Raw genomic sequence first — 12,798 nt, forward strand, 5'->3', positions numbered from 1 at the left:
TTGCTACAATTTTTTTTTTTTTTTTTTAGATAGAGGGTGCCTAATTAGGACTTTAGTGTCTTTGTGTTGTTGCTACAATTTTGTTAAACTAGTCTCTTTGTTACATCATGTTGTTGTAGTCTCATGTACTGTGACAAAACTGTTTTGGTGCTCTGAAGATGCTGGTTATAACACCATCGAAATATCAGCAATAAGTCAATAAATAATTATTTACTTATAATTCTGTGTTCTGATAGATACCGTCAAAATTAAACAACATGTATGATGAACACATAAGCCTTTCTACATGTCTGTAGAGGGATATTTTACAGATCTTACTAAAAACCACTACAGGGACAGGATAATGGCACTGGAGCATCACTGGAATAAATGTATTAGTCTTAAGGGAGATTATATTGAAAAATAAAAAATAATTTTGAAATTATGAATTCGTTTTTTTTTTCATTGTTAAGCCGAGAACCTTTCAGATCACCCTCGTATTGCATGAATTTCTTCATGCATCCATTTCACATCTATCTTATTTAATCTTCTGACTTTGGAATGCATTTAGACATTGCTTCTACTAGACAGTTCTTAAATAGCATCCAAGCAGTACTGATCTCCTTTTCACCCAATTCCTCTTTCCATGCTACAGCTGCAAGCTTTCTCCTGAACTTCTCATAATTACCAGCCTTGTAGTTCACATATGCCTTTTCCTCACATGTCCTGGGTGGTTGCTAGGTGGTTCCTAGCAAACACCAAGGAAATCACTTCATGGTCACTATCACCAACTGGAGGAAGATGTAGCACCTCATTTATAATAACAGCCTCTGATGAGATGATCAAATCAAGATCCTCAATCCTCATGTGCCCTGTGTTACATACTACCTGAGGTATGTAACATTGAGTTATCTCTCAAAAACTTAAGAAATTCATTTTCTTTATTTTTTGTTGCTATCTTGTCATCCCAATCTATACTGCCATAATTAAAATCACCCATAATGATCATCCTTTTCCTATTTACTTGGCTAATTTGCTAATACATTTCATAGTCACTACTGTCCATGTAACTAGGTGTATATATATATATATATATATATATATATATACAGGTCCTTGTATAGGTTGTATTCATGATATTTGGAATGAATTTTATTATTTCACCACAGGCCTTTGTGCATCACTTACTGATTCTCTTTTTACATATGCATATTTATGAAAATATATCTATATACACAGATAAGAATCCTATTGCAATAACACAGTCAGATAAGACACTTCCGTTTCTTGTATATTCTTTCTTGAATTCATGCACATCTTTATGGCAGAAAGACATTAATATTGAGGAAACAGCATCCTGAACAGAAATCCAGCAATACTTACTATTATTAACTTTGCTTTAAATTTTCCCAAAATATTTCAAGCATACTTGAAATTGCCTGTCATTGAAGAATCGCATTCACCATCTTTGTGTGTCATGTAGAATACTAGCTACATCTTTATCACTGCGATCATGGTAATGATTGTGATGCCTTGAATATTTAGAAGTATCTCACCTGTTTTTGCCTTCTTTGTTTTGGTAATGGCATTCATGTCAATATGTTATTCTGTAAGTTATCTGCTAGCTCCACCTCTTTCGCACTGATGCTTCTGTGGTTACTCTCTTCAATTCTGCTGAGTTTCGGCAGAATTGAAGATAAAATTATGCTGAATTTTTACTGATTTTCAGCCTAGTTCTCTGACAAAAAAGAGATGAGTCTTCCTTTTCTCAGTATCATTTTGAAATACTCTTATTATATATGGATTAGATTATTCTTCTTTTCTTTGTTTATTGGAAGCTAACACACATTAGCAGCGTATGAGAAACAATCAAGGGTAACACTATCACTTGGTCTTTTTATCTTATTTTCATATTGCATTTCTCTGGAAATACAGTTTCAAAAATAAGTTAAGAAGATTAACCAGGTAAGGGTTAAATGGATGAGTGAGAATAGAGCAGGAGTTAAATTTTAAAAGATACTGTGGAAAGATTATACAGTAAAAGATTATCAATAATACAATAAAACAGGCTACATCAGTGATAGCATGGATGGTAAGGAAGGCAAAATTGGATCTATTTTTCAATTAACAGGCTGCTGGTTCAAATTCCACATTGGGCACAGATGTTTGTGATTGTCATTTGGTGAGAGATAAATTTTATTCAGCAGTGTAAGACCAGCACTGTCCCACTTTACTGGAAGCCTGAAGTAGCTTGAACCATGTTGAGTCTCTAGAGTTTTTGGATTATGTTTTTATGAAAAAAAAAAAAAAAACACCTATAAAATCATTTTTATAGTTACATTAGAATAAAAACACCATTCTATAATAATGTTACCACTGAGTTAGGAATGGATACATCATAATATTTTTGGACTTTCCTAAGGCTTTTAACAGAATACAGCACGGAAGACTGTTGCATAAACTGGAGAATATGGGACTGGATTATAAACTATTGAGATGGATAAGAGGATGGCTGACTGACAGATATTAAAAATTCGTATAGGGGGGAGAGAATCTGCAAGCTTCAAGATAATTGGTGGTGTGCCTCAAGGATCGGCCCTTGGTCCATTGTTATTCAATCTGTACATTACTGACATTGGGAAGGATTTCACATGTGACAAACAACTATTTGCTGATGATATACAGTATTTGCAGAATGATTTGAATAGGCTGGAGTTGTGGGCATGTGAAAATTGCTGTCATTTCAATGTTAATAAATGTATATCCAATGTCGTATTATATTGGTGGGATTATGCTTGAAGAAACTGATGAGGCTAGGGATCTTCAACTTCCTGTCTACTAAAACTCCAAGATCCCTAGCCTCACCAGTTTCTTCAAGCATAATCCCACCAATATAATATGACATTGGATATCTAACCACACCAAAGTGCATGACTTTATATTTTGCTATATGACTTTACAAGGGTCATATAGCAAAAATTATAAATACAACTCAGAGAATAATGGCAATGCTGAAATGAACCCGGGTTTTTACTGTGGGTTTATTATACATTAAAGATACCAGGAAATTATATAGTTAGTTTTAATCCTTTTCCCAAGGAAGCAAAACAATGTTTTGCATGTGAAATATATTCACTTCTGAGCTACTCTTGTATATAGAGGCTAATGACTTCATATCACTTGCCTTAGTATGTATCCCATAATGCAAAGCAACCCTCCCCCCCTTTTGGATGTGTATAATGCTATGCATAGCATCTTTTGGCTACTTGCATATGAAACTTCTGCATTACTGCAACTTTGGTATCTCTTCCCCAAGTCTGGCTCCAACTGATAAGACCGCAATAAAGATTGAAACTGGTCTGGGTAGTGGTCCTTCCCATTATGCATAGCATTGCTAATCAAGTGATATGAAGTCATTAGACACAAGTAGCTAAGATGCGAATATATTTCACGTACAAAACATTGTTTTGCTTTCTTGGGAAAAGGATTAAAACCAAGTATATAATTTCTTTGTATCTTTAATGTGAGAGTTATAAACATTTGAAAGGGTTATACAGAATTTCAGTAAATGGAATTTTTTATTTTATGGAGGATGGGGAATGGATGTGAGGGCATCCTTGGAAGTTGAGAATGAATGCTGTCAAGAAGGGGATGAGGGCTAGATTTTTCTCCCATAGAGTGGTGAGTGATTGGAATGTATTACCGTTGGATGTTGTGTGCAAGTAACGTGAATGAATTCAAGAACAGATATGAGAGCTAGTGCAAATAGTATGGCCTCCCTTGATGAGTTCCTGACTCTCTGGAGGTCTCTCTTAATAATAATAATAATAATAAAAATCAGTACTCAGCCCACTCAAGATACTATAAGTTTGCAACCTTTTATGGGTCGGAATCACATATTTTTATGTGGTTAAGCTATGATATTTGTACCTATATGGAATTTTACAAGGGACCAGAAGGCACAAATGCTAATGACACAGACAGTGTGCATTCCTTCAAAATCAGACCAACACTCTGAGGACGTCTACAAATACTGCAGGCTTCAGTGTATGAAGCTGAAATCTCTGCTTCTAAGGCCACACATGATGTGTATTTTTTTTTTTTTTTTTTTTTTTGCTCACTCTTGCAAGTCTTTTGGAAAACAATGGCCTGGACATTCAGAAGGAATCCCAAACAGAGTAAGAAATGAAGACTCATTCTTAAATGGATAATCCTGTTACACAGTCATGATAATTCTCAAGATCTGGAGAGAGCAGAAACAGCAGTCTGGCCATGAAAAGAAGGAGTAAAAGCCTCAAAGAGCTTTCCAACCAGTGTTGATGCAAGGCGAAAAGATGTGATGCTGCAATTGGCTGAGTGAAGGCTATTTTACCAGGGATGAAACTTACATGAGATTATGATCTGAATTACCATGAAGAGAAATTACATCTCAACTACAATGAAAACTGAATAAAAAAAATTATATAGTACAAAGATGACCAGTTCAATTTTTGGGAAAGGAAGAATGTTAATTTGTAGAAGAAAGTTAGTTGCCAGTTGTAAGGACAGATCACTTACTCCGGCATGAAGGGTGGAATCAGTAGAGACAGAAGAGGATACACATGTAGAGGATAGGCGACCAGTGGCAGCTTTCACCTTTTGTTTGTCATCTTCTTCACTAAATGCTGGAAGCAGGTCTTCACGCCCATGATATTTATAACAGTTGATAACAATCTGACGTAGAGCATGTGTCCATGAAACCTAAAATACAAATTAGTCCTTTAACATATTTTGCAATTTTAAATTACAATATATTCTTATTCTTACACACTGCAAGTTAACACATGCCAATAATGTTAAAAATTTTATAAATTTTTTCGTTAAAAATTATAAGTTGAATTTCTTTTAATGAATATCTTGTAAAAGATAATGTGGCAGTGGGTTAAGCTGTTTTTTTTTTTTTGTGCATAGGTATACATTTACCCAGAGATCTTGTGATTAAGTGTGTTCAGTGTTGTCTGTATTAAAAGTTGGGTTTACAGAAAGAGGAGGCCCTGCCATCTCCACACAACACTGACTAGCTTAACTTTAGAAGAAATGCCTCTGTTATATTGTCTAGACAAGATTTCAGCCTTTATATTCCCAGCCAAAAGACACCATTATTCAACCATAGAGAGCCATCTATCTAAAATATGAAATTTGTCTAACAGTACTTCTCAAAATACTATGAATCATGTAGCTAACTCAGCTAAACACAAAAGATTATTGGCAATGTGGTGGCGCATTGTATGTGTTGTATCGTTATTAGCACAGCTGAAAGATGAGTCATTTTTTCATAATTTAATTAATAATATTACAGTAACTCATTGTAGTTTTTGTTTAATACAGGTATGTGATTGACTGAATTATTTAGTTTAAAAAAAAAATTGATATGGCACCAATGTGTGGTAAAGCAATGGAGGCAAAGATGTTATTATTGGGCAAACTAAATTTACGTGATTTTGTACAGTGCTGTGTGTGTGTGTGTGTGTGTGTGTGTGTGTGTGTGTGTGTGTGTGTGTGTGAGAGAGAGAGAGAGAGAGAGAGAGATGTATTCATCAGGAAAGTTAAAGGATTTATGGAAGGAGATCGAAACTGGTGAGTGAGTGTGAATTATGTGTTTCGAGAGTGAGTGGCAGTTGGGTGGTGAGAACAAAGCAAGTGTTAGTAGAGTTGACAGTATTGATAGTACAATGGAAAATGTTAATGGTGAAATTAATGTTGAACATGTGGTAGTGGAAATACAGCACAACAAAATAGACCAAAATAAGGAAATTCAGTTTGCCCAACAATAACATCTTTGCATGTTATCCTTCACAGGACAAAGCACAAAATTGAAAAATGCAGAAATGACAAAGGATTAGCAGGTCTGAGAAGAGAAAGAAGCAGGTGGTCTGAGGTAAAAATCGAGATCATGTGAACAAACAAGAAAAACAAGGTAAGGAGAAAATTGGAGAAAATTATGTACTAAGAATCTATGATCAGAGGAGTACTTACCGCAAGTATAAAAAAATCATGTTTCCCGGGTGCAAAAATTAATGACATTAGTAATGCCATCCAGATGCAGAATGGTATGACAAAAGTACTAATCATCTCAGAGGTGAAAAGTATTCTATGAGAGAGAATGTGAAGAAATTGTTGGATGAAGCAAAAATGAAGAGCGAGAAGGTGAAGACTGTAAGTCTCCTGCCATACTATGATAGAGACAAACTGAGGAGGAGGGTGTGAATAGCAAACATAACAATACACGAGTTGTGCAGAAGAAATAATGCAGATGGAAATTATATGGAAATTTTGATGGAAATGCCACAGGATTTGTGGCATTTCCATCATGTGGCATTATACAAATCCTTTCCATTTTGATGGAAAGGATTTGTATAATGCTGATGGGCTGCCCCTACATCGTTTTGGTGTTAGGTGTCACAGAAAGGTTTGTCCACTGAGCATGCTGAAGTGCGAATTCAGGAAAACTTAAGCAGTTAGGGTGGATGCAGGTGGGTATGTGTGAAGGCACCCATGAAGTGAGTAAGTCTGAGAATTACAAGTGTGGAATCTAGTCTCTAAAGTAAAAAAAATATTGAATAAAGCAGTCAAATTCAGGAAGTAAAGGTGGTTGGGGGCCTAAAGTGATGCTACTGTTTCTATATACTAATGCCAGAAATATCAGGAATAAGAGAGAGGAGTTTTCGGCATTGGTTAGTGCAACCTCACCAAAAGTTATAGACACTGGTGAGACTTGGCTAACAGAAGATGATGTAGTTACAAGGATAGAATGTGAAAGGTTTAGTATCTTCAGGGAAGATAAAGTTCATTGAGAAGAAGGATACTATTGATGATAATAGATGAACTTCAGCCAAAAATAGGAGACAAGCAGGAGAGTGGCTGTTCATTTGAAGCAATCTGGTGTGAGATCAAGGCCAATAAGACAAAATATATGGTTGGTTGCTGCTATTGTTCAAGGGGTTCCACGGATGATGTGGATGATCCATCAACAAATTAGTACAATGAGTGCAAGTTGAGTGATTATTATGGGAGGCTAAAATTATGGAAATATAGATTGAAAGAAAGCAGATCACATGACAAGAGGGAAATAGAATTTATACACCGACAGAGAGATGGTACTTGAGGCAGCATGTGACGGAGGAGAGCACATTAACTATGATTGGGAAAGTGACCATGCAGTCTTAATTTGAGAGAATGTAAAGCATGAGGAATATTCTGTCAAGAAGGAGTATATGTGGAACTACAAGATGGTGATTATGACAAGCTTAGAAGGAAGCCCAAAGCTGTGCCATGGCATAACACCCTGTTAAGGGGGCATGTAAAACCACAAAGATGTCAAACAGAAACTATATTTTTATTTCGACATCACGAAATAAAAATAAACTAAAAACTAGAAAGCAAGTAATAATAGTCAACATTTTTGTTGAAAAATATTTGAAAGCATTTAAGCAATGAAAAGTGTGCATTCACTATTATGCTAGCTGCTGGTTCATGGGTTGCTGTAGCATACCACTAGTAGGCAAGTGTTGATGGATTAAAGAAGACCAGACTTGATGTAAAATCATCCTTTGCATTTTGTTACATTGTAGAGGATGCTTCATCATTTCAGCTAATTCTCTGAACATTTTTGAGTGAAAATGCCTCTGACTAGGCTCTTTAATTTAAATCTCAGTTCTGATAGAGTTCCAAGGGAGTGGAAAGAGGACAAAATAATTCCACCTTAGAATTATATTAGACTAATTCCACCTCAGCCTTAGAACCCCTCTTTTCATAAGAGCGGCTCTAAGGCTACAGTAGCAAATTACAGGACAATCCGTATCTGAGGAGTAGCAGTAAAAGAACTGGAAATACAATCAAAAAGAGAATTCAAGAATGGGTGGACAAGAATATGATACTCTATGAGAGAGAACATGGCTTTGCAAAGGGTCAGTCAAGCTTTAGTAATTTACTAACTTTTTATAATAAAATGAGACAGATGAGTTGGATATAGAGAATGGCTATATGTTGATTTTGCTGTGTTTGCAAAGGCATCTGACAAAATATCACATGTGGAAGTAACTTTTATGCAAATTAGAACAAATGGGGATGGATACAACAATGGTTAGGTTGATATGAGGGCGGCTGACGGACAGATATTAAAAAGCGGTGTATGGAGGAGCAGAATCAGGGCAAAAGCAGGTGAGTAGTGGCATGCCACAAGATTCTGTACTAGAACAACTACTGTTTAATTTGTATATAAATGATACAGGAAATAATCTAAAAGGAAATATTCAACTGTTTGCTGATGGTGCAAAACTGAGTAGTAATCAAGGTGATGTAGAGAGCTTGCATGATGATTTAAATATGCTGTCAGTATAGGCAAAAGTTATCAGTTTAATATGTAGAAATGTAAGGTTATGCATGAGATAAATCAATTACAAGCTATATACCACATTGGTGGTCCAGGAAACAGATGAAGTTAATAATCTGGGGGGTAGTGGAACAGAGAATTGAAGTTTAAAGGTCATATTGCTGAGGTTGCCGAGGTAGTTCATAATTGACTATTGAGAACACACTAAAAGTACAGATAAGAAAGTTCTTATGCCTCTTTATAAGGCATTGATACATCCACATCTAGATTACTGCACTCAGGTCTCATCTACTGAGTTTCTTGGGTATGAAAAAAGTGGCAGAGAGGATTCAGAGACAAGTGACCAAGATAGTGAGTGGTCTGTGGAAAGTGCCCTATGAACATAAGGCATTGAGAATGTTTGGATTACGGAAACTGGTTGTTGCACAAAAAAAAGAGGGAATATGACAGAAATATTTAAGTTACTAAAAGGGCTTTATAGGATTGATGCAGGGGAAAATGTTTCATCACTTGGACAGAGGTCATCCTGGAAAAAGAGTAAAAGTGTGGCTAGCAGGGTGTGAGGACAAGATTTTTTAGCTTGGAGTTGTGAATGACTGGAATGAGTTGCCAGGAATTGGTTGTGATCGCTTTGTCTGTTAATGGACTCAAGTTGAGGTATAGATTGTGTGGATAGTTTGGGTGTCCCATGATAAGTCTTCAGACTCCATGGAGGTGTCCATACAATAATAATAATATTCATGCTGCATTTTAATGGAATAATTTACAGCACAAAGAGAATTAAACAATAGGTTTAATCAATTTCAATATTTAGTCTCACTCACAGAGAAATCATCAGGAATACAATGTTAAAATCATAATAACACACAAAAAAATACACAGGAACAGTGAGTGCTTTGTTTGTTAATGGACTCAAGTAGAGGTATAGATTGTGCGGATAGTTTGTGTCTCCCATGATGAGTCTTTAGACTCCATCGAGGTTACTGTACAACAGTAATAATATTCATGCTGCATTTTAATGGAATAATTTATAGCATAAAGAGATAGAAATGAGATAGAATAAACTAAGACTCAAGTCCTATGAGGGTGCCCTCAACAGATGCTGTAGGCTAGCCTTAGATGTTTGGTGGGTGACCTAAGAATTAAAGTTTCCAACAACGCCCAACATAGAAGGTACCTCTCATAGGTCTATCTTATTTCTTCCACTTAATGTTTCTTGTGTGTTTTTGTGTGTGTTATTGCAATTTTAACATTGTATTCCTGATGATATCTCTGTGACTGAGAAATATATATTGAAATCAATTAAACCTGTTGTTTAATTATTTTTCTTTGTGCTGTAAATTATTCCATTAAAGTGCAACATGAATTTTAACCAGCACCTAAGCCTAAATACTCATTTAATAATGATAATAATAATAAATAAATATTATCTTACTACATAAAACAACTGGAGCCTTTGGTTTACAGAGAAAATAAAAATTATTTTGTTTAATAAAGGTGATGATAAGGCTGTGACTACAAATTATAGGCCAATCTGTATATCTGGAGTTATGAAGGTACTAGAGAGATTGGTGAGAACTAGGATACAGAAATGGATTGATAACAGCAATATTCTCTGTGGTTGTCAAGTGTAGAGGACATAGCAGATGATGGCTTAATTTTGAGTGAGCAAAAGGTATATGAGATAATAAATAAACTTGATGTCAATAAGGCATGCCTGTTTAATTAGAGTCTTACAACAGCAGAAGTGGTGATAAGGATATGGCTACAAATTATAGACCAATCGGTATATCTGGCATTGTGGTGAAGGCACTACTAGAGAGATTGATGAGAACTAGGATAGAGAAATTGATTGGTAACAGCAAAGGTTGTTAGCATGGGTTTATTAAAAGATCATGTTTTACTAACTTACTTATGTACTATAACAAGGTGACAAATGTCTTGGACAAGGGAGATGTATACAGTGGTATATTTAGATTCTGCAAAAGCTTTTGATAGACTGCCACAGGACAAGCTGTTAAATAAACTGAACCAGATGGGATTGGATGAGAGACTTCTGAGTTGGATCAGTGACTGGCTGTCAGACAGACATCAGAAAGTTGTATAAGAGGGTGAAGTATCCCAAAAGAGGAAGGTCACTAGTGATGAGTTGCAGGAGTCAGTTTTGGGGCATTGTTGTTCAATTTTTATATTAATGATATTGAAATGAGTTAAAACTGGTGATATGCAGCTGTCTGTAGATGATGCAAAATTGGGGTCAAGCAGATATTATAGCCTTACAGGAGGACTCAAACAGACTGCATGAATGGGCAGGTAAGTGGAACGGTCAGCTCAATGTTGCAAAGTGTAAGGTTTGAAATTTGGTAAACAATGATAGGATGCAAAGTATACACTTGGTGGAGAAACTTTAAAGGAAGTAAAGAAGTCAAGAGATCTAGGAGTGATGGGAAAAAAGGACCTGAAATCCAGGGGACCACATTGTATAAGTTGTGAAGACGTCATCAAATAATCAATGATGTGGAGGGCCTTGACGTGCAGAAATAAAAAAAAATATGATTCCATTGTATAAGACCTTGATAAGGCCTCATGCAGATTACTGTTCACAGATTTGGTCACCAAGTTCTCATGGTGAAGAAGATGTGTTAGCAAGGGCTCAGAAGATTCACAAAGGTGGTCAGTGGTCTTTGAAGTGTGGAGTATGAGGACAGATTGAAAGAATGTAAATTGCAAAGCCTCATGAACAGGAGGAGGGGGTAGAACAAGAGGTCATCCCTGGAAACTGTAAAAGGAGGCGTGAGCACGGGAGTGAGGAGCAGGTTATTTACATGGAGAGTGGTTGATGAGGAATGCATTGCCTGAGTGTGTTGTGAATGTAGACACATTGAATCAGTTTAAGGCATGGTGTTGTGTCCTGAATAAGCATTAAAAAGGTTTATATTAAAATATTCAGGTCACAACATTAATTCTACTCAGGCAGAGAACATGAACGTTGGCAATAGAAAAAATAAGTTGTTTGTAAATACAAGTCAAGATAAAGTTTAAGGAATTGTATAAAATTGTATAAAGAGTTTAAATATAATCTGTATTTAAGTGTGGGCCTGATAATAGAAATCCATGTAAGCTGGCAAAATCCATTTGAAAAACCAGCCTCTTGCACTGAAATAGTAAAGCCTGTGAGTCAGGGTTCAATGGTCACTTTTACCATCCTACATTATGAAAGTTTTGGAAAGGGAAACCTAAGCGTCTTCCAGGAATAGGAGGCAGACACACGTGGAAAAAAATGTAGAGGGAGCTAATGAGATTGACGTGGACACACATGACCGAGTTGGCGCATATCGCAAATATTGAAATTTACCGAGAGGAGAAAAATGAACAAAAAGGCCTTGCATGAAGATTCGATCTCTTATCCTTTTTTTCTTCCTGGATTCCTGATCTCTCGGAGCGGTCCTGTTTGTCGTAGGAGGGAAATTCCTGGCCAGTCGCGGAAGGCACTTAGTTCGTCCGTCATAGCGTTTGTATTGGGCCAAGCTATGTCCGTGTCCAGGATAGCTGTGATGTTGTCGTACGACGGAGGGACTAATTTGAGCCGTCCATTCAAGGCGACATTACCGTGCCACCTTCCACGTTTCTCTCGGAGATTCTACTCGCACAGATCTACGGAAGATATCCTCCAAAGCAACTATATTTGAAGGCCTTGATGATTACACAAGGCAGGAACAAGTTTTAAGATTTCAAGGACAGAAATGGTAATGTAGACTTTTGAAATACTAATTCCAGTTGTAAGAAGAGAGTGAATTTCCTGTGTGAACGTTTAAATTGGACTGAACTTAAAGAACTGTAAGCGTAGCCTACAACTAGATACGTGTCCGAAACAGTGTTAAGAAATTGTTTGCCCAAGAGGCCGAATAGATACAAGATTATGTTAAACTAAAAGTGTAATTGTGCTGATGTGTTCTCTGATAACCACGTGTATCTGAATGGCTTAATGATAATCTATGAATTTTACTTTATGATTGTATTTAAGGTTATTAAGATTTAGTATGTGTGATAAGTACAAGTTAATTAGAGCTCTTGATCTGAGTTGAATGCAATCATATTATCCTGTTTTGAAATGTATTATAGTGTATCACCTTAAAGCTCATTAAATTGTTTCATTCATGTACTTGCCTGATCTGCCTATATTATATGAATTCAAAACTACCGTTCATAAAAATAACAACGAATCAAGCGGGATAAACCCATGAATACTAATGCAATAAGTAAGCCGCGACTGTAAGAAAGAAAAGGACAGGGGGGGGGATAAATTTATGTTTGATCGTTAACTCTCTGAAAGGGTCACCCTGAACAAGAATCCTTTCTATCCAGGTATTAGCTGGCACAGTATAAATATAAATGTGTTAATACTTATAGGGTGAACTTCTTCAGATTGTTTGTTTAGGACTGCAAAG

The 12,798-nt window shown here is 36.1% G+C and overlaps 1 protein-coding gene across 1 annotated transcript in view; it reads right to left on the reverse strand.

Moving 5' to 3' along the window:
* LOC150101944 (DNA-binding protein P3A2-like) overlaps positions 1 to 12,798 on the reverse strand; it is a 158,319-nt gene that overhangs the window by 76,527 nt on the left and 68,994 nt on the right. Inside the window, exon 6 of the mRNA XM_090399939.1 lies at positions 4,537 to 4,719. Within this exon, the coding sequence (XP_090256065.1) occupies positions 4,537 to 4,719 (183 nt within the window). The remainder of the gene's footprint in view (positions 1 to 4,536; positions 4,720 to 12,798) is intronic.

This window comes from Typopeltis vanoorti, chromosome 11, assembly GCF_054136105.1.
Source record: "Typopeltis vanoorti isolate ZY-2024b chromosome 11, IOZ_Tvanoo_1.0, whole genome shotgun sequence".
NCBI lineage: Eukaryota > Metazoa > Arthropoda > Arachnida > Uropygi > Thelyphonidae > Typopeltis > Typopeltis vanoorti.